Source organism: Nicotiana sylvestris, chromosome 7 (assembly GCF_000393655.2).
Source record: "Nicotiana sylvestris chromosome 7, ASM39365v2, whole genome shotgun sequence".
Lineage (NCBI taxonomy): Eukaryota > Viridiplantae > Streptophyta > Magnoliopsida > Solanales > Solanaceae > Nicotiana > Nicotiana sylvestris.
The window spans coordinates 6609252-6630187 of record NC_091063.1 but is presented as its reverse complement, the minus strand read 5'-3'; the positions used below and the strand labels follow the sequence as shown (position 1 = coordinate 6630187).

The following is a 20936-nucleotide window of genomic DNA, read 5'->3' as shown; positions in this document are numbered from 1 at the left end:
CTAAAACTCTTCTAGAATTTCATTCGGCCCTGTCACTTTATTCTTGCTCATCTTACACATAGCCCCCTCAACTTCATCAACTCTAATCTTCCTACAATACCCAAAGTCACAATGACTCCCAGAGAAATTTAAATCACCTAGTATAATGCTCATGTCCCCCTCTTTGTTCAAGAGACTATGGAAGTAGGTCTGCCATCTCCGACAGATAATCCCCTCATCCAACAAAACTCTACCTTCTTCGTCTTTGATGCACTTTATTTGGTTCAAGTCACGCGCCTTTCCTTTCTCCCGCCTTGGCTAACCTGAAAAACCTCTTATCCCCACCTCGGCCCTCGAGTTCCTTATACAAACGACTAAAAGCTGCAGCCTTGGCCGCCGTAATTGCTAGCTTTGCCTCTTTCTTAGCCAACTTATCATGCTCCCTATTCGCCCTTTTCTCCTTCTCGTCTACACTTTCTGCTAGCTTTAGATACGCTGCTTTCTTCGTATCCACTTTTTCTTGCACCTCTCCATTCCACCACCATTTTCCCCTGTGACAACCAGAGTAACCCTTTGAGACCCCTAATACCTCTCTTGTGACTTCCCTAATGCATTGCGCAGTCGTGGTCCCCATAGCATTTGCGTCCCAACTACTCCTCTAAGTCCCCACAGTCACTAGCTTGACCCCTCACTCATACTCTTTAGCTTCCGTCAAGGCTCCTCACTTGATCTTATGTTGGCTATATATCGCCCTCTTCCTTATGATCTCAAGGTCCATGAGCCTATTAAGGGTCGTGAGGTTCTCACTTGTGATGACCTTATAATCCATGAAAAGACCTCTATCAGACTTCATACAGAGTAAATAATCAATCTGAGTCTCGGTCACCGAACTCCAGAAGGTGACTAAGTGCTCCCTCTTCTTCGGAAAACTCGAGTTTACTATCACCAAATCAAATACTATAGCAAAGTTCAGCAGAGACGTTCCTCCTCTATTTTCATCTCCAAAACCAAAGTCATCATGCACATCATCATACCTTCAGACGTCGCTCTGATGTGGCCATTGAAATCTCCTCCTATGAAAAGCTTCTCGGTATGCAGGATACCACGCACCATCTCATTCAAATCCTCCCAAAAATGCCTTTCGGCTTCCTCATCCAAGCCTGTTTGGGGTGTGTATGTACTAATATTGTTCAAAGTAAAACATCCAACAACTAGCTTAATAGTCATCAGCTTGTCATTCACCCTCCTAACCTCCACCACTAGTTCACGGAGGTCCTTATCAACCAAGATACCTACCCCGTTCCTGCCCTCCACCCTTCTAGAATACCAAAGTTTGAAACTGCCTACTTCCCGCACTTATCTCATACCCACCTAGTCTTCTCTACATAAGATATATTAATCTTCCTTTTCTCGAGAATCTTCACTAAGTCTATAGATTTTTCAGTCAGAGTTCCTATGTTCCAAGACTCCACTCTCAGCCTAGTAGCTACCTTAGCCCTCTTACCCCCTTAACCCCTCCCCAGCGCTGACGCCCCCGAGGACAAGACCTTACCCTACCATCGTTCACCAAAGCCACTATAATCTAGGAGTCACTACGTAAGCATTATCCCGAAAAACAAGCGACAAAAATAAAATGAATAACTGAAATATGATCTAACATTAAAGGTCGCAAAACAAGTGAAGAAATAAAATAAAGAAACTAACGGGAACTATAATCTACAACTGAAGGTCACAAAACAAGTGAAGAAATAAAACAAAGGAACTAAAGGAACTATAATCTACAACTAAAAAATAGAAAACATGTGAAGAAATAAAACAAAGAAACTAAATGAACTAATCTACAACAAAATGATAGAAAAATAGGTGAATAAATACAATACAAGAGCTAAAGAGGGCTACAATCTATAACTAAAGGTCACAAAGAAAATGTGCAAAACTAGAACAGAACTACTAGAGGATATTTGAAATAATGATTCAAAATAAAGATGTAAACAGGTAGATAACAATATAAACAAGTAGGCAAAACTATCATTAATGTAATTAATTCGATAATGCTAGGGCAAATACTAACTAAAGATTCAAGAACAAAATAGGCAGACAAGGAGATACAATTATGTTAAAATATCAAATTATTAAACTATCAAGACAAGTGAGGAACAATAAAATCTGGATTGCAGCCCTCGAAGTTAACGAAAATCTGGTCGGTAGTGATGGATTGCGACGAGCCGGAGCATTACTCTATGTATTGCTCGTTCAAATAGGAAGAAGAAACTTATAGTAATATTTATTAACTACTTCTTTGTGACGATATATTTTTTGATTTTTCATCCGGTATCCCACTCGACATTATAAATATATACTCCATTTGTTTCAAATTAGATGACACACTTTTTTTATTAGTCCATTTTAAAAAAAGATATATTTATATAATTATCAATAATTCGAATTTAAACTTTTCATTTTATCCATTTTACCATTAATAATTTTTTTTTTATAATCACACATATATCATTGGGCTACAAAAATTTTACATTTTAAATTTTAAGATCACAAGTTTCAAATATTCTTTTTTTACTTAAACTTGATGCGGACTCAAAAGACATCATCTAAATTGAAACAAGTATTTGAAAAGGTAATCAACTGATCCCCAGCCACTTATCCGTCATAGCAAAGGAAGAAGGAAGAGGGAAAAAGGGTATCAAATAAGCAAGGTCAAAATGTAAGTGGAGTGAGTGGGTTACTGGTTAAAGTAACAGAAGATGAAAAGTAAAAGTCAGTTTGGCTATAAGAAGTCTTTTGCAGTAAAAGCTAAACACATCGTACGATCTTCTCATGATCTATCGACCAGGCACTAGTCACAGTACTGTAAAATATCAGAAAACTCTGATTAGCCTAGGGGCATAAAAAACTCCTACACTAGTATAATAATTAGGTGTGATTTGTTTACAGAAAACTTTAGTTTATGGATTTCCGTATAAGTTGTCAGAGACAATAGCTGCCATAAAAGCAGAATAGTTGCAGCAGTTGTAGATACAACAGAGACCCCTCTCACTCATTATATTTTGCACAGAAGACACTGTTCAGAGAGCCCCAGTGTGTGAATGTAAGTGAGAGAAAGAAAAAAAGGAAAAAAAGATAACAATAATATTATGATCAGAACCATTAGTTTTATCCATGTACATAAGATTCTGCAACCCAAATGGTCCCTTAAATAATATTAATCTCTCTGTCCCATTTATGTGATGTTATTTTCTCCTCGAGAGTTAAATTAATTATTCTTTTATAATATATAATATTTTTACGTAATTTTGAAATGTTCGTTTTATTTCAACACACTATCCTCTCTTTGGAAATAACTTTAGATCTGCGTACACACATTAATGGCAATACACTAGGTTTGTTATTGTTATTTCAACAATAATAATAATAACATATTTAGTGTGATCTTATAAGAGGAGTCTGTGGAGCATAGAGTATACGAAGATTTTACCCTAACCTTATGAAAGATAAATAAATTATTTTCAATAGTGAGTCGAGAAAAATATTTTCAAAATAGATTTTAAAAATATAAGAGTATCAAATACACTATTAAAATTAAGAAATTTAAATATCGAAAAATGAAGTGTGTCAAATAAATATGGACAGTGGGTTAGTATTGCCTTGCCTACTATACTATATATTCTCTTCCCAAAAGAGCTCCTTTTATTCAGTACACCACTCTCCTTTTCTCTTCTCAAATATTTAGTGATATTTGTGATCAATGATGAGTACTGCAGCAAGAAGTCGATTTCCATTCACAGCAAATCAATGGCAAGAACTTGAACATCAAGCTCTTATTTACAAGTACATGGTTTCTGGAATGCCTGTTCCACCTGATCTTCTTTATACTATCAGAAGAAGCATGGATTCTTCCCTTTCGTCAAAGCTCGTTCTCCACCAACCTCACCACAGTACTCTTCTTTCTTCACCCTATTTCATTATTTCAAAATTCTCACAAAAACAAGTCAAAGTATTGATCTTTATGCATAAAATCTTGTACCAATATGTTGCATCTTTCTCTATACATATATGTTTCTGTTGTGTTGTGTTTGGACATTATTTGTAAAGATTGGACTTTTTAAATGTTGCTCACAAGAATGAGTCAAAGTAATGTAAAGATCTTTATGCATACAGTTCTTGAAATATGTACTCCCTCCGTCCTTTGTTTCAGTGCTTGACTCCACACAGAAAGAAAGAGTGCCACATAGATTGGAGCGGATCGAAAATTTGTTGCATCTTTCTGTATACAGGGGTACATATATGTTTCTGTTATGTTGTGTTTGGTCATTATTTGTAAAGATTGGGTTTTGTTTCAGTTTACTCACAAGAATGAGTCAAAGTAAAGATCTTTATGCATATAATTCTTGAAATATGTACTCCCTCCATCCTATATTGCGGTGTTTGACTCAGCACGAAGAGAAAGAGTGACACATATATTGGGATGGAGGGGTAGCATCTTTTTGTATATAGGTGCCAAAAGATTGGAATTTTTTAGTTTACTCCCAAAAAATAACTCAAAGTAAAGATCTTTATGCATGAAATCTTGAAGTATGTACTCCCTCCATCCTGTGTGGTAGTGTTTGACTTGGCCTGGCGAGAAAGAGTGTCACATATATTGGGATGGAGGGAGCAGTATCTTTTTGTATGTAGGCGTATAAACACTGGATTTTTTAGACTCCCAAAAATAAGTCAAAGATGAGATCTTTATGCATGAAATGTTGAAATATGCACTTGTGTTAGATCATCTTTTTTTATAAAAATTGATTTTTTTTGTTGTTGGTGTAGTTGGATGGAACTGTTTTCAAATGGGATTTGGGAAGAAAATAGATCCAGAGCCAGGGAGATGTAGAAGAACAGATGGTAAAAAATGGAGATGTTCAAAAGAAGCTTATCCAGATTCCAAATACTGTGAAAGACACATGCACAGAGGCAGAAACCGTTCAAGAAAGCCTGTGGAAATTATGACAACAACATCAACTAACACATCAACAACAACAAGACCTATTTCTACTGCTACTAATACTACAGCTCCAACAGCAATTTCCATCTCATCAATCAACAAAAACACAAACAATATTTCCTCTTCTAGCCCCACTTCTTCCCTTCACTCTTTTTCTTATTTGTCATCAACTCATGAACCCCACCAATATCCTTTCCTTTATCCTCATTCTTCTTCCTCTAGACCATCCCCTGCTGCCATTGGTTTGGAATCTTCTGCTTACTCCAGGTTTAACTTCTGACTTGACATCTTTAATTTGTCATGTGACGTGGTTTGACTTGGTGTAGAGTTAAGTAAAAAAAAATGATTTTTGAAATTTGTGATTTTTCGGCCATAACATTATGTACATTTTTAATTTGTCAAATTGTTAAATTTATATGGCATCGATTGACTTTGTATGAAGTTCAAGAAAAACTATTTTTTTAAGATTTGTAATTTTAAAGCCAAGGTGAAGCAGGGAATTTGGGTGTTCAAGATTTAATACTCATATAAAAAATAACTTTTGATATATATATAATATAAGTTTTTATATAAATAGTAGTAAGTGTTCAGATGATCACCCTTCAATGTATGTGTTTACGCCACTACTTAAAGCCATGACATGTAGTGCCCATAAAAATATATCATTAAGAGCAAAACAAAATTTTTAAAGAAAAGTATCATTCCTTTAGGAGGAGTGTCACACAAAATGAAAGAAAGTACATAGTACTTGATTTATTTATGTATAAACTTGAGGTTTTTGGTTAAATTATGGTTTACAGAAATGGATATGGAGATGGAATGAAGGAGGATGTAGATGAGCATATTTTCTTCTCAGAAACTTCAGGGACAGTGAGAAGTACATGTGGTTCAAATTCAGTGGATGATACTTGGCAATTATCTCCATTAACAATGGCTTCACCAATGAAACAGAGGACTTACTCTCTATCACAGAATACAGGACACTCAGCTTCTTCTTACTTACAACTTCAAAGCTTAAATGAATCATCAAAAGATCATCATCATCAGTATTATAATGATGCCAAAAGTATAAAATTAGAGACAGAAGATCAGCAGCACCAGCCTAAGAAAGTAATGCACCATTTTTTTGATGAATGGCCAAAAGACAACAAAGATTCTTGGCTTGATTCTGAGGATAAATTTTCAGGCCTTTCCAAAACTCAACTCTCAATTTCAATACCAAATCCCTCACATGACTTCTTCATCACTACTAATGGTAAATTATCAAGATTTCTTTTTCATTTGATAACTTTTACGTGGTCTGAGGGAGCCTTGGAGCAATTGTAAAGTTGTTTTCGTATAATCTATAAGATCTCGTTTGGATTGGCTTAAAAAAGTGGGATTTCATCAAAAATAGCTTTTAAGCCAAAAAACAATAAGTTGGGGTTACCTTGCTTATTGTTTTTGGCTTGTTTTAAACACTTTTAAAACTTTGCCTAACATTGGAAAAAAAGAAGCTAAAAAGAGCTTAAAAGCCGATTTGACCAGCTTAAAAGTCAATCCAAACACGCTCTATGTCACGTGTTCGAGCCGTGGAAGCAGCCATTAATAGTTGCATTAGGATAGACTGTTGCCCTTTCCCAACCCTGTATGAATACAAGATTCTTCGTGTATCAGGTTTTTTATTTTTTATGTCAACTTTTACATGGTTATGGCCAAAACATTTCTGTTTTGACCAGAATAGTTTATCTTTGTTTTTGCAGAGAAATGAGCTTTGTGAATCAAAGAAGTGGCCAAAAGAGTACTAACTACTTCAATGGTGGTGGGGCGGTGCTTATTCTGATGTAACTTTCCGTATACCATGTGTTGTGTGTTCTGAAAAAACTGTTTTTTTTTTTCTTATTTATATAAGTGTAGTAGTACTTTAAATTACAAGTATGTGGTGTTTGGCTAACTGAGCTATTTCACATGGTAATATTTGGTTGTCAGCAGCATTGTATTCCTTTCCCCTCCCTAACATTACTACTACTATTGTATTTGTTATGTTTGAATTCGTTGAGCTGACTCAGGTTTCTGCTATTTTTGCCACATGTTGGGATGTTTTTATGAGTCTATATGACGTGTTAAATATCTTCTTCTGGTCTTTTTCTGGTGTTGCTTTCAACGACTACTTTAAACTTTTGCTTAATTACTATTGAACTAGTGCTGATCCACAGTTTTTTGTTTTGTTTTCTACTTATGGCATTTGGTACTAGTGATAAGAAATAATTAATTGTGGAATTAAATTTGAGATGAATTTATTTTATGTTTGATTGCGATAAAGTTACGGTATAACTAATATCGGGACAGTTGTCTTGGAATTGTAGTGTTATTTTTATCTCAATGGAAATGGAAGGATGGGATAACACTTCCGAGATAACTAATTGATATGATGTCCATCTCATTCAAATGATTTGGTAGCCAATTTTGTTGACTTGGTTTGGTTTGGTAGACAACCTTGTTGAATTTGTATAATTTTGGTAACCAATTTTATTGACTTGGTTTGGTTTGGTAGCCAACCTTGTTGAAATTGTAAAAAGGGTGTGTAAATTATCAAATATTGTAGGCTTTAGAGAGTGAGGTTTTGGCTATAAAAGGAGAGCTTTAACTCTCATTTCTACACACCAACAAAGAGAGAAAAGAGAGAGCAAGGTATTCCATAAACTATAAGAAAATAGTTTGTGAAGAAAAATAGAGTGTGACAGATATTGTAGTGAGGTGGAAAAAGCAAAGGAGTTTTTATTTCTTTTGAGGGTGTAGTGGTCTTAGGAGTATTTTTTACTCGTTACTACACAGTGTAAAATTCCTCGCTATAGTGATATCAGTTGCTCTTCTTGGCCGTGGTTTTTTCCCATATTCAGAAGGGTTTCCACGTAAAATCTTGGTGTCATTATTGCTGCATTTCTATTCTTGCTGATTTAACCATAACTTAGTGTTCTGCGTTTATCACTAATACGGTAAATACTATTTTTACGGGGTTTATTCCCAACAAGTGGTATCAGAGCCAAGGTTCTGTCTGAGTATGCTCTGTGGTTGCAGCACAGTCTGAACTTCCACATCAGAAAAGAATTACTTTGGTCTCCTAATAAATAGTATTTGTATTTGTGATAAACGATGGAAGCCAACACTAGTAGAATGATTACCTTGAATGACACAAATTATGCCATTTGGAAGGGCAAAATGGAAGATTTGCTCTATGTCAAGAATTTTCATTAACCTGTCTTCGCCACTGTAAAGCCTGATAATAAATCAGATGAAGAGTGTAATCTGTTACACAGGCAGGTTTGCGGCTTTATTAGACAGTGGGTTGATGATAATGTTTTGAACCATATTTCTAGGGAGACACATGCTCGGACCCTATGGGAGCACCTTGAAAGTTTGTATGCTCGTAAAACTGGAAACAACAAGATGTTTCTGATAAAGCAGATGTTGGGTTTAAAATACCACGATGGTTCCGCGATGACAGATCATCTGAATAATTTTCAGGGGATCATGAACCAGTTATCTGCTATGGGCATTAAATTTGATGAAGAAATTCAAGGCTTGTTTCTACTTGGTTCCCTACCAGATTCTTGGGAAATTCTTAGAACTTCATTATCAAATTCTGCTCCGGATGGTGTGATCTCTATGGATCTTGCCAAGAGCAGCCTTCTAAATGAAGAGATGAGAAGAAAATCTCAGGGTTCCTCCTCATCAGATGTCTTGGTGACTGAATCTAGGGGGGAAACAAGAATCGGGGTTCTCAAAATAGAGAACATAATAAAAGCAAATCCAGAAGCAGACTTAAAGATATTGAGTGCTATCATTGCGGGAAGAAATGACACACAAAGAAGTTCTGCCGGATTTTGAAAAAGGAGAATAAAGACAAGGAAGAACAGAAAGAAGATGGCAATCGTGTGGCCATCGTCACTACAGAAGATCTTGTTACAGTCCTTGATGCTAATCTGATAAATATTGCTTGTGATGAGTCAAGCTGGGTTGTGGACAGTGGTGCCGCATCTCATGTGACATCAAGGAAGGAATTTTTCTCATCATATACTCAGGGTGACTTTGGAACTCTGAGTATGGGTAATGAGACTGTATCTAGGGTGGCTGGTGTTGGAACGATTTGTTTGGAAACTAGTATTGGAACTAAACTAGTTTTAAACAATGTAAAGCATGCACCTGATGTTCGTTTGCACTTGATCTCTGTTGGTGTTTTGGATGATGAGGGATATGTCAGTACCAATGGTGCTGGAAAGTGGAAGCTCACTAAGGGCTCCATGATTGTGGCTCGTGGGGAAAAGCGTCGTGGTCTATATTGGACTACGGCCTCTACCTGTGTTGATATGGTGAATGCCGTTGAGAGCCATAACTCTTCAACGTTATGGCATAAGAGGCTTAGCCACATTAGCGAGAAAGGACTAAATGTTCTGGCCAAGAAGAAATTGTTGTCAAATTTTGAAAGTGCAAAATTAGAAAAATGTGAGCACTGCTTGGCTGGAAAACAAAAAAGAGTTTCTTTCCAGTCTCATCCTCCTTCAAGAAAGACAGAGTTGCTTGAGTTGGTGTATTCAGATTTATGTGGTCCAATGAAGACAAGAACTTTGGGTGGTGCACTTTATTTTGCTACCTTTATTGATGATTGTTCAAGGAAACTTTGGGTCTACATCTTGAAGACTAAAGACCAAGTGTTGGGTGTCTTTAAGTAGTTTCAGGCTTCAGTTGAAAGAGAAACTGGAAAGAAGCTGAAGTGTATTCGTACTGATAACGGTGGTGAATATTGTGGACCGTTTGATGAATACTGCAAACAACAGGGTATCAGACACTAGAAGACTCCTCCTAGACTCCTCAGCTTAATGGTTTAGCAGAAAGGATGAACAGAACATTGATGGAAAGAGTCAGATGTTTGCTTTCTGAAGCAAAGTTGCCGAATTCCTTTTGGGGTGAGGCTTTGTTGACCGCCACACATGTTATTAATCTATCCCCTGCGGTTGCTTTGCAAAGTGATGTTCCAAACAAAGTTTGGTGTGGCAAGGATGTTTCCTATGACCACTTGAAAGTGTTTGGTTGCAAACCTTTTATACATGTGCCTAAAGATGATAGGTCAAAATTAACTGCCAAGACAAGGCAGTGCATCTTCATTGGTTATGGCCTTGATGAGTTTGGTTACAGGCTATATGATCTAATTGAGAAGAAGGTTGTGAGAAGTCGTGATGTTATCTTCGTGGAGGATCAAACCATTGAAGATATTAACAAAGCGGAGAAGTTAAAATCTTCAAGTTCTGAAGGTTTAGTTAATCTTGATCAGGTTCCTCATGCAAATGGGGATGACACTGGTGGGATCAATGATGATGGTGATGCCCAGAACCATATTCCAGATCAACATATTGATGGTGATGGGGATAATAATGCTAATGTTGATGAGATAGATGCTCCTACTCACGAAGCTGTGAACGAGTTAGATATTCCACTCAGGAGGTCTTCTAGACCTCGTACTCCTTCCTCCCGTTATTCACCAAATGAATATGTATTACTCACTGATGGGGGATAACCTGAATGTTATGCGGAGGCCATAAAAGATGAGCACAAGGATCAATGGATTGAGGACATGCAAGATAAGATGAAATCTCTGCATAAGAACCATACTTATGAGTTGGTGAAATTGCCTAAGGGCATGAGAGCTTTGAAGAACAAGTGGGTGTTCAAAGTTAAAGCTGAAGAACATAGTTTGAAGCCCAGATACAAAGCTAGATTGGTTGTCAAAGGATTTGGTCAAAGGAAAGGTGTTGACTTTGACGAAATATTTTCTCCTGTCGTAAAAATGTCCTCCATTCGGACAGTTCTTGGTTTGACTGCCAGTCTTGATTTGGAGATTGAGTAGATGGATGTGAAGACTGCTTTTCTTCACGGTGACTTAGAAGAGGAGATTTATATGGAACAACCTGAAGGCTTCAAGGCAAAAGGTAAAGAAAATCTTGTATGCAAACTTAAGAAGAGTCTATATGGATTGAAGCAAGCTCCCAGATAGTGGTACAAGAAGTTTGAGTCTGTTATGGGGGAGCAAGGCTACAAGAAGACTTCTTCAGATCACTGTGTGTTTGTACAAAGATTTTCTGATGACGATTTTATCATCCTCTTGCTATACATGGATGATATGTTGATTGTGGCCAGGAATTCTTCTAAGATTGACGAGTTGAAGAAACAGTTGAATAAGTCTTTTGCAATGAAAGACTTGGGTCATGCTAAACAGATTTTGGGCATGAGAATTACTCGTTCGAGAGACGAAATGAAGCTTTACTTGTCACAGGAGAAGTACATAGAACGTGTACTGGAGCGCTTCAATATGAAAAGTTCTAAGTTGGTTCGCACACCTCTTCCTGGTCATCTGAAGTTGAGCAAGAAGATGTGTCCAACAACAACGGAGGAAAAAAAAAGAATGGACATGATTCCTTATTCCTCTGCTGTTGGAAGTTTGATGTATGCAATGGTATGCACTCGACCAAATATTGCTCATGCAGTCGGTGTTGTTAGCAGATTTCTCGAAAATCCAGGAAAAGAGCATTGGGAAGCTGTAAAGTGGATACTCAGGTATCTAAGAGGAAGCTCACGTGAATGTTTATGTTTTGGAGGATCAAATCCAATTTTGAAGGGCTATACAGATTCTGATATGGCAGGTGACCTTGATAATAGAAAATCCACTACTGGATATTTGTTTACTTTTTCAGGGGGAGCTATATCATGGCAGTCGAAGTTGCAGAAGTGTGTCGCACTATCTACAACTGAAGCGGAGTATATTGCGGTTACTGAAGCTGGCAAAGAGATGATATGGCTCAAGAGATTTCTTCAAGAACTTGGATTGTGACAGATGGAGTATTTTGTCTATTGCAACAGTCAGAGTGCAATAGACCTAAGCAAAAACTCCATATACCATGCGAGAACAAAACACATTGACGTCAGATATCATTGGATTCGTGAGCAAGTGGAGAACGAATCACTTCGAGTCAAAAAGATTCACATGAGTGAAAATCCTGCAGATATGTTGACCAAGGTGGTACCAAGAGACAAGTTCGAGCTATGCAAAGAACTTGTCGGCATACACTCAAACTAGAAGATAGTGCTACCTCATCTAGATGAATGAGACTGGAGGGAGATTGATATGGTGTCCATCTCATTCAAATGATTTGGTAGCCAATTTTGTTGACTTGGTTTGGTTTGGTAGCCAACCTTGTTGAATTTATATAATTTGGTAGCCAATTTTATTGACTTGGTTTGATTTGGTAGTCAACCTTGTTGAAATTGTGAAAATGGTGTGTAAATTGTCAAATATTGTAGGCTTTAGAGAGTGAGGTTTTGGCTATAAAAGGAGAGCTTTAACTCTCATTTCTACACACCAACAAAGAGAGAAAAGAGAGAGTAAGGTATTCCATAAACTATAAGAAAATAGTTTGTGAAGAAAAATAGAGTGTGAAAGATATTGTAGTGAGGTGGAAAAAGCAAAGGAGTGTTTATTTCTTTTGAGGGTGTAGTGGTCTTAGGAGTATTTTTTACTCGTTACTACACAGTGTAAAATTCCTCGCTATAGTGATATCAGTTGTTCTTCTTGGCCGTGGTTTTTTCCCTTATTCAGAAGGGTTTCCACGTAAAATCTTGGTGTCATTATTGCTGCATTTCTATTCTTGCTGATTTAACCATAACTTAGTGTTCTGCGTTTATCACTAATACCGTGAATACTATTTTTACGGGGTTTATTCCCAACACTAATCTCGTAATAATTAATTATAGGAAAACTTGTTTTCTAACCAAACGATCCCTTAGTATTCGACTCGCATTTGGGCTTGACTTAATTTGAATTTGCGTCAGAAAATCTCACATTTGGGATTAACCGTTCTGTAACAAATCTGACTTCATATTCGGGCTCGAATCCGAGTTCTCTAGTTAGAAATGGAGTAGTTTAGTTACCTCTCCTCTACCATCCTTGTTGGTACCCATGTTGCTTGTTTGGATTCTTTTGTTATCTTATGCTTTTATATGTTTTTTTATAATAACATAAAGCTGCTGCTCACACATTTGGCTCTTTTTTACACTCATGTACAAACCAAGGTTTACTTAAGAAGTAAAAGAAATTAATATTATAATTAGTATATGGTCCTGCATTAGACTATCTACATTTAATTACTTCTGTTTCGATGCACATGCATTCTGACCTAGTAAGAATCTCAAAGAATATAAAAAAATGTAACTTTTGTATCGACTTGAAGCTACTAAGCTTTTGAATATCTTAGGGACATGAAATGCTGACCCCTAAGAAACATTTTACTTTTAGGGGCAGTACTAAAACAATTGGCCCTTGTGTCTAAATATCTGAAAGGATTTGATCTCCAGGTCTTTAAATGTTGGCCATGCAAAAATAAGAACTTATATACGTGTAAAAATATTTACACTATACTTTCACGCCACTTAAAAGATAGCTACAGATAACTTTCATAAAATATAAATTTGAAACTTGAAAAAATAAGACAAGTTATAGCATGATTCATTATTATCATCACCCCGGGGGCGGAGCCAGCATGAGCCCACCTAATTCGGACAAATCTAGTAGTTTTGATTGAAGTCCCGACTGTGTCTTTGATCATCACAATATAAATGTACATTTACTCTAGTGTAAGAAATGATTTGGTATCCGATTCTGATCATCCAAATCTCTGTGTCAGCAATTTAGGCTTTGAATATCAGTGAAGCTAGGTAAGAAGATAATGGACAGAATATAAATAAAAGATGAGCAACATTTGATGATGTCTAAGCCAATATTTAGCTCAAATAAAACGTGTGAAAATACTGTTTTAGCTTTTGCAAAATGTTTTTGGCTAAGTAAATGATAAACATACCATACCGAATCGTTCCGTTTTGATATCACCTTTGGGAAAATGCTTCTCTATAAAAACCCACATACCCATTCTTTCGACATTGTTTTATCACATTATAAATTCAATAAATACATTTACATACACCAATACATACGAACCTTACATATCATGCAAAACTATTATATTGTGCTACTGAGCAGCATCATCTAGACTTAAAACTAAAGGGTCGTTTGGTTGGAAAATAAGTTGTCCCTGAATTAATTATCTCGGGATTAGTTATTTCGAAATTGTTATTCTATATATCCTTCCCTAAGGATAAAAATAATACTCCCCCCGGTCCAAAATAAGTGATTTTTTGGATGTTTTCACACAGATTAAGAAATCCACCTTTTAGCATTAATTAACAATAGAATTGACCATATTAACCTTTACTATCTCACATAAATACTCCTAACACATATTCCAACATTATTTACTCCAAGGACAATATAGGAAAAAAATAAATAATTAATTCTTGAAATCTGGAAAAATCACTTATTTTGGACCACAAGAAAAAGGTCAAAAGATCACTTATTTTAGATCGGAGGGAGTATTATAATCCCGAGAATTTCGAGATTAGTTATATTTCGATCTTATCTCAATCAAACGTGAGATAAACTTATTTTAAATTTAATCTCGATATTAATTATCCTTTTATCTCTCAAAGCAAAAGAGCACTAAGAGTTCTTTTAGTATATGCTAAAAGAATTTTTTTTATCATAAAAGTCATACTAGTATACAATTAAACACAGTCATATAAAATAAAAGGGGGAGAGTAACTTTGCTAAAGGAATGGTATAGCAAAGAAAACCATAATGGTTTTAACTTGAAGAGGATCATTTCTCGTGGACAAAACATGTGAAAAAAATGCAGAAGTAAATAGAGATGATAGTACAGAAAAATGAATAGAATTGGAGAAGCAAATATCATAAATGTAAATGGACATGGGGAATGGAAGCAAGGGGGAAGTGTGGGTGCAGAGAAGCAGAAGAGCAGTCAAAATAGGACAGAAGACAACACTGTAGGAAAAGAACACTGTCTACTTCTGAGCCATTATAGGAGTAGAGTAATGACTAGACCAGTCCACACTATACTGTACTCGTCAGAACTCAGCACACATGAGTATACGTACAGAATGATAAAACTTCTCTGTCAAAAGTGCAGGGATTGATTGAGATTCTTCTTTAATCTTAAAATTAGTGGTATAAGATCAGCTTAGAGAATAAAAAACTTTCTTTTTATCAAAGTTATTCCATTTTTCTTGAAGCCTTGACGTAACTGATAAAATTATGCCATGTGATCAAGAAATCACCGGTTCGAGCCATGGAAATAGCCTCTTGCAGAAATGCAAGATAAGACTGCGTATGATAAATCCTTGTGGTTCGGTCATTTCTCGGACCCGCGCATAACAAAAGTTTAGTATAATGGACTGTTTTTTTTAATCCATCCATTCTTATTTTAATTGTTGCTTTAATTCTTTTATGCTCATTAAAAAAAAAGTATAGTTTAGTAAGTTACCCTTAGTAGACTTACTAAGCACAAATTTGCAGTAATGAATCAACGAGTTAATAATTTACGCTTTTAAATAAGACAATCATATATTTTAACATGATATCAGACAGTTAATTAGTCAAATTTATTGGTGTTTGACCAGTAAAAAAATTAGATCCAGACATAGGGAGAGGTATGATCACACACTTTAACATTTACTTTAAGCATTTATCCTGGTTTTCTTGTCATATTTGATTTTTCTATCTCTCGAAAGAATAACAATATATTTACCATAATTATTTTTTCTTTTACGTAAAAGAAAATATAGTTATTTCATATTAGACTACTTTTTTCTTGGAAAAAATGTTGACTTCTATAAATTAAGGATCTTTTTTCTTAGCAGCATCCACAATATAGTCATAAGGGGTTTGAGAGTCTTGTTTAGGGGAAGAATTTCGGGCTAAGTGTTGGCCTGTCATTTGTGTTTGTCTTTTCGTGAGATTGTTTTATCGATATTTTTTACTCTCTTTTATATAGTGCATTACTTATCTACGTCTGTGAACGTATGTCAATTAATCGAACCATGTTAATATTTGTATTTCTTTTAGTATATTTTTCTTTTATTGTTAGATTTATCGTTATCAAAAATTTGCTTTAATTACTAATTTTCGCATGATTTTTTCGACGAACAATTATGTCACCTAATACCATTTTATTCAAGTTAGTACTATATTTTTCAGTCCGTCAGTAATTTGCAGAGATGAGTAAATTGATTTAATGAGAAGTGCTCAAAAGCTTTATAGTACTAGCATGTGCTGCTGTTTGCAGGAAGAAACAGGTGAGAAACTGAGAAGAAAAAACCCACTCACACAGTGACTCTGCAAAATTTGCAGTCTGCACCTTACTGCTTTTCTTTCTTTTGTCAGCTCAGCTCAGCCAAAAACTGACTTCCAACCATGATTCATCCTCTCTTTTATTTCGGTAAAAATTTATTGATGTTTATATCAAATAAATAAGTGTATGATATGTGCTTATATTTAAGATTTTATTACTTAATTATTATTATTAAATCATATAATAATGGTAAGTGACAGAGTTTGATTAAACAACAGGTGCGAATAATATTCTTACCTATTTACTGCTCCATTGACATGTTAAATAGAGAAGTTTTATTTTGTATCTCGTACAACTTATACTAGTTGTATGAGGCTCCTTTTTATCTCATAAATTTGTGGACCTCAATTTTACACTTCTGGATCCACAAAATTGTGAGACAAAAAAATTGTCTCATACAACTAGTGTCAGTTGTATGAGACACAAAATAAAATTTTCCTGTTAAATAGGTGCATGACATGCATATTTTTGTATTTATATTTAACTATAATTAATAAATATTATAATATTATTAAACTATTTAATCACAATTAGTTGATATAATTAGATTAATGATAATTAGTTGATATAATTAAATTAAACATCGAGTACAAATAACCTTTTAGATATTTACCGCTCATGTTACTCTCTCATTATCTAACGTCGTTTTTCTTAGTAGGCGTTTGGACATAAGAATGGTAAAATTTTGAAAAAAAGTGAACTTTTTTTTCAATTGAAAATGATATTTAAGAATTAGAATTGTCTTTGGACATAAATACAATTTTGGGCTGTTTTTGAATTTCTGTGAGTGATTTAAAGTGAAAATTTTAAAAAACAACCTTTTGGAGTTTTTCAAATTTTTGAAAAATTACGAAATTCATCTTCAAGTGAAAATTGAAAATTTTATGACCAAACACTGATTTCGAAAAAAATGTGAAATTTTCTTGAAAAAAAATGAAAATTTTGTATGGCCAAACAGCCCCTTACTAACTTGTTGGCTCTTGCATAAATGCATTTGCAGATAGTTCTTATTCTTTTCCCGTAGTTTTCTATTTTAATTTTTTTTTTGTGGGGTAATTTTCTATTTTAACTTTTTTCTCTCTTTCACTCACTTTCATGTTAACAAGACAGTAAAACTCACCACGCCATTTTGGATACAAGAAAATGGCAACGACTGTTACCCCAACCAATTTTTTTCATCAATTTTCTTGTGATTACCTTTTTCTTCATTAATTTTAGTTCCATTCTTTTGATGGAATAATATGCATAAAGCCTTAAGCAATTGTCTCCTTAAATATTTAATGTTTGACCAAAAGATATTGAAACTTTTTTGATTAAATCAATTAATGAAGATGAAGAGGTAAATCTTAGTCGAGCATAATAAACTATAGATCTATAAACAAATCAGAAAATGATAAATAAAATAAAATAGGGGCGATCAATCTTATTGATATTTTTCATTTTTCCTTTCACCAATCGATGGAGATAATCAGTTTACGTAGTGTATGGAATATTGTTTTGTCTTCTTTTTTGCTAAGAAGATTACAGAGGAGAGGAAAAAGAGGAAAAATAGCCCCCCTTTTCTATGAAGGTTCCCTCTCTCTATATAATCATGGAGTCTTTGCTACGTTCTTGGGTCGATGCAACTTTATACCACGTCAGTTTTCGTTGTTCCCTGAGCATTGTTCTTCGACTTAGTAGTACTGTGAGTACGTGATTTGGAGCAAGTCACGGCGTCTTTCACTATCCCACCGTTTGGACGGGATCCCAATTGGGTCGACCACAGCGGTCAGATTTTGACCAATACAGTTAGTCCCTCCGTCTACCGGGGTCGTCTCTTGTCGGGCCTGGCAGACGGATTATGATTTTTACACATTTAAGAAAAATCTGACTATCTACCCTTTGGGTATGATTTTTAGATTCAAGTAATGTAACGGCGCTATTGCGATGCCCATGGACTGTCGCGGCCGTTTCGGAATTGAAACATCGTTTAACTTGAAATGTCGCACGTGGTTGCTGCCATTATGACACACGTTCCTAGGGGATTGAATTGTTTCGTGCCCTATCAGCTTCGATTGGCGACTCTTGGGTTTCGCGCTTGGGGAATTTATATCTCTTATAAGTAGAAGGAAAGCACCATTCGATTGATACACTTCTTTGCCTTTACTTGAAAGAACTTTGTGAATCTTCTTTTCTCCTCATACTTTGGATTTTTGATTTTCTCATATTAGCTAGGAACTTTCGTCTTAGTCTCTTCTTTTTTCTTCCATCCATTTGTTTTATCAAATTGACACAAATGGCTGGTAATTCTTCTCGTGCTGACCATCCTGCAACAACTCCGGCACCGGAAAGTGACATTCTCGCCAGTATAGGAGTAAAAGTGGTGGAGGATGAGGGGGTTCCGACGGCTGATGAGATCTTGCCTCGCCCTAGGAAACCATGGATTGATTTCCACAGTCCCGCCGGGGAGAAGCCGGAACCTGCTTCCTCTGTTATGAATGAGGAGGGGATCGTAGAATTGAAGGCCAGGTGTTTCCCTCACCACGTCAAAATGTTGCCGGGGTGGGGGATGACATAGTTCATTTTGACCGCCTAGGGTATTGCGCGTTCTATGCCTATCCCTTTATTGTTGGGTACACGCTTCCTCTCCCTCTCTTGGTGGTAGATTTTTGACGCTTTTACGAGGTATGCCCGGCTCAACTTTTTCTGTACCTGTATAAATTGTTCCTCATGCTGCTCAAGTTTGCGGTGCTTGCTGGTCTGGAGATCACTTTGAGGGACATGCTCAATATCTTTGCTCCTCAACTCATTCGTGGCACGATGGTTAATATGTGCCACCAAGGGACGAAGAGTCTAGTGGTGAAAATGGACGACAGAGTCAACCGTCGTTTCTACGAGAATTACTTTTATGTGCGGACATAGAACATTGTGGCGGATCCTACGGGGTTCCCCGAGAAATGGAACTTTGCACGTAAGCTTCTATACTTTTGGTCGGATAATGCTCGACCGCTTTTCTTTGGGCAGTACTAAAAACTATTTTTGTTTTTACAGCCGTGAAGCTACCACCTGCACCTGTTGACGGCATCTGTGAGTGGGTGAACACCATCCTTCCTCATACAGCGGGGGTTTGCACATGGTCGTCCTTCTATAAGAAATATGGACGCAAGCCCATACTGGTGAGTAATATCATTTTTGCTTTTCGCTATTCTCCCCTCTTTTTTTGACTTTGTTTCTTATGTGACGTTCGTCGATGTCAGGGAGAGTGCGGAAAGCGAGGGTTCCTCCATTAGCATTTCGTTAGCCCATATCATTTGCTCGCCCTGCCTCAGGGTTTATTACCCGACCTTCGTTGAGGGCTGCTTCAGCTGTGTCTACGGCCGTGGCTGTGCGCACAGAGGCTGCCCCTAGAACTGAGATTTCGACCCCTGTAACCTACCCAGTGGGAGAATCTTCCCATGCTGAAGATGGGGAGGGGCCGTCAGAGAGGCGACGAGTGGAGTTTGATACGGCTCCTTCGACCATGGTACGTTTAGAGGGCAATCTCCCCTTGACGGGGTCCGAGGCGGGAGTCGATGTTATTTTGCCTGTAGAGACAGAGCCAGCCGTTGCATTCGCCCCATCGCCGGAGATCTTGGCCGCTATGATTGACCAACAACCTGGCACGACAAGGGGTCAGAATCTTGAGGCCGTTGTTACTGCTTTGGACGGGCCTTCATCTTTGGTGTCGGGTCGTGCTTCCTCCTCGACCGCAGAAACGGGAAAGGGTGTCGTAGTCGACGACTATGAATCTGAGTCTGATATCGATCCTCATGATGTCAGGATGTTCGAAGAGGGTCTTACCCGTTCGGTGGTTCATGCGGGAGGCTCGTCCCGTATTCTTGAGATCTCATCAGATATTAAGCTTCTAGAGGATACTGAGGACCTGGTGCCGCAGTTTAACCTCTTATGTTCTACCGCCGAGAGCGAGGCTCTTCGGAACATTCCTGATATTAATTTGATGCATGAAGTGGCCGCTATGGGCTTGAGGGTACGTTTCACTTCACTTTTCTTTCATGTTCCTTTCCTTTTTCTTGGCAATCTGGCCTTAACCCATCTTTTCGGTTTTCAGATGTACATGGTGGAAATTGAGAGCGCTCATAGGGCCGACACTCGGGCCAAGATCTTCTTGACGATGTTGGAGAAATATCAGCACTATCACAATAAGTGTCGTGAGATGTACGAGCGGCTGAAGGCGAATCCCGATGATCGATCCCTCGACAAGGAATTGGAGAAGAGGGATCTGGAATTGATGTAGGCTATTCGCAGAAATAGCGTACTTGAGGAGCAACTTCGTGTAAAGGACGAAGATCTTGAGTTGGGCAAAGGGGTTGCTGTAGAGTGCGAGTATCTTCAGGGGAAGCTGAGGTCGATGCAATCTGAGATGGATCAAAATGTTATCAAGGTCGAGGTGATGAACGCGGAGTGGATGGGAAAGTTGACCGAGTTGGAGAGAAAGATTGCCGAATTGGAAAACATCGAGAGAGCCTGGTCTTCGGCTTTGGCGAGGGCGGTGGCTCTAGAGAACACTATCCATGTCCTCCAATTCGAACAGGAACCGAATAGGGCGACGACCATGCTAAGGGAAGAGAGGCTCGAAAAGCGTATTGGTGAGATTGACCGGGAGGCGTCAACCTTAGGGGACCGGGTCGCTG

The 20936-nt window shown here is 37.1% G+C and overlaps 2 protein-coding genes across 2 annotated transcripts; one reads left to right on the top strand and one right to left on the bottom strand.

Moving 5' to 3' along the window:
• On the bottom strand, positions 1 to 613 carry LOC104218553 (uncharacterized). The gene is made up of 2 exons (XM_070151117.1): positions 303 to 613; positions 1 to 91 (listed from the first exon to the last, which is right to left on the bottom strand). The coding sequence occupies exons 1-2, from the start codon at positions 611 to 613 to the stop codon at positions 1 to 3; spliced, it is 402 nt and encodes a 133-aa protein (XP_070007218.1).
• Positions 614 to 3641: 3028 nt separating this feature from the next.
• LOC104218551 (growth-regulating factor 1-like) lies at positions 3642 to 7036 on the top strand. Its single transcript, XM_009769076.2, has 4 exons — positions 3642 to 3929; positions 4804 to 5245; positions 5779 to 6233; positions 6721 to 7036. The coding sequence occupies exons 1-4, from the start codon at positions 3740 to 3742 to the stop codon at positions 6726 to 6728; spliced, it is 1095 nt and encodes a 364-aa protein (XP_009767378.1). The 5' UTR covers positions 3642 to 3739; the 3' UTR covers positions 6729 to 7036.
• Positions 7037 to 20936: the final 13900 nt, after the last annotated feature.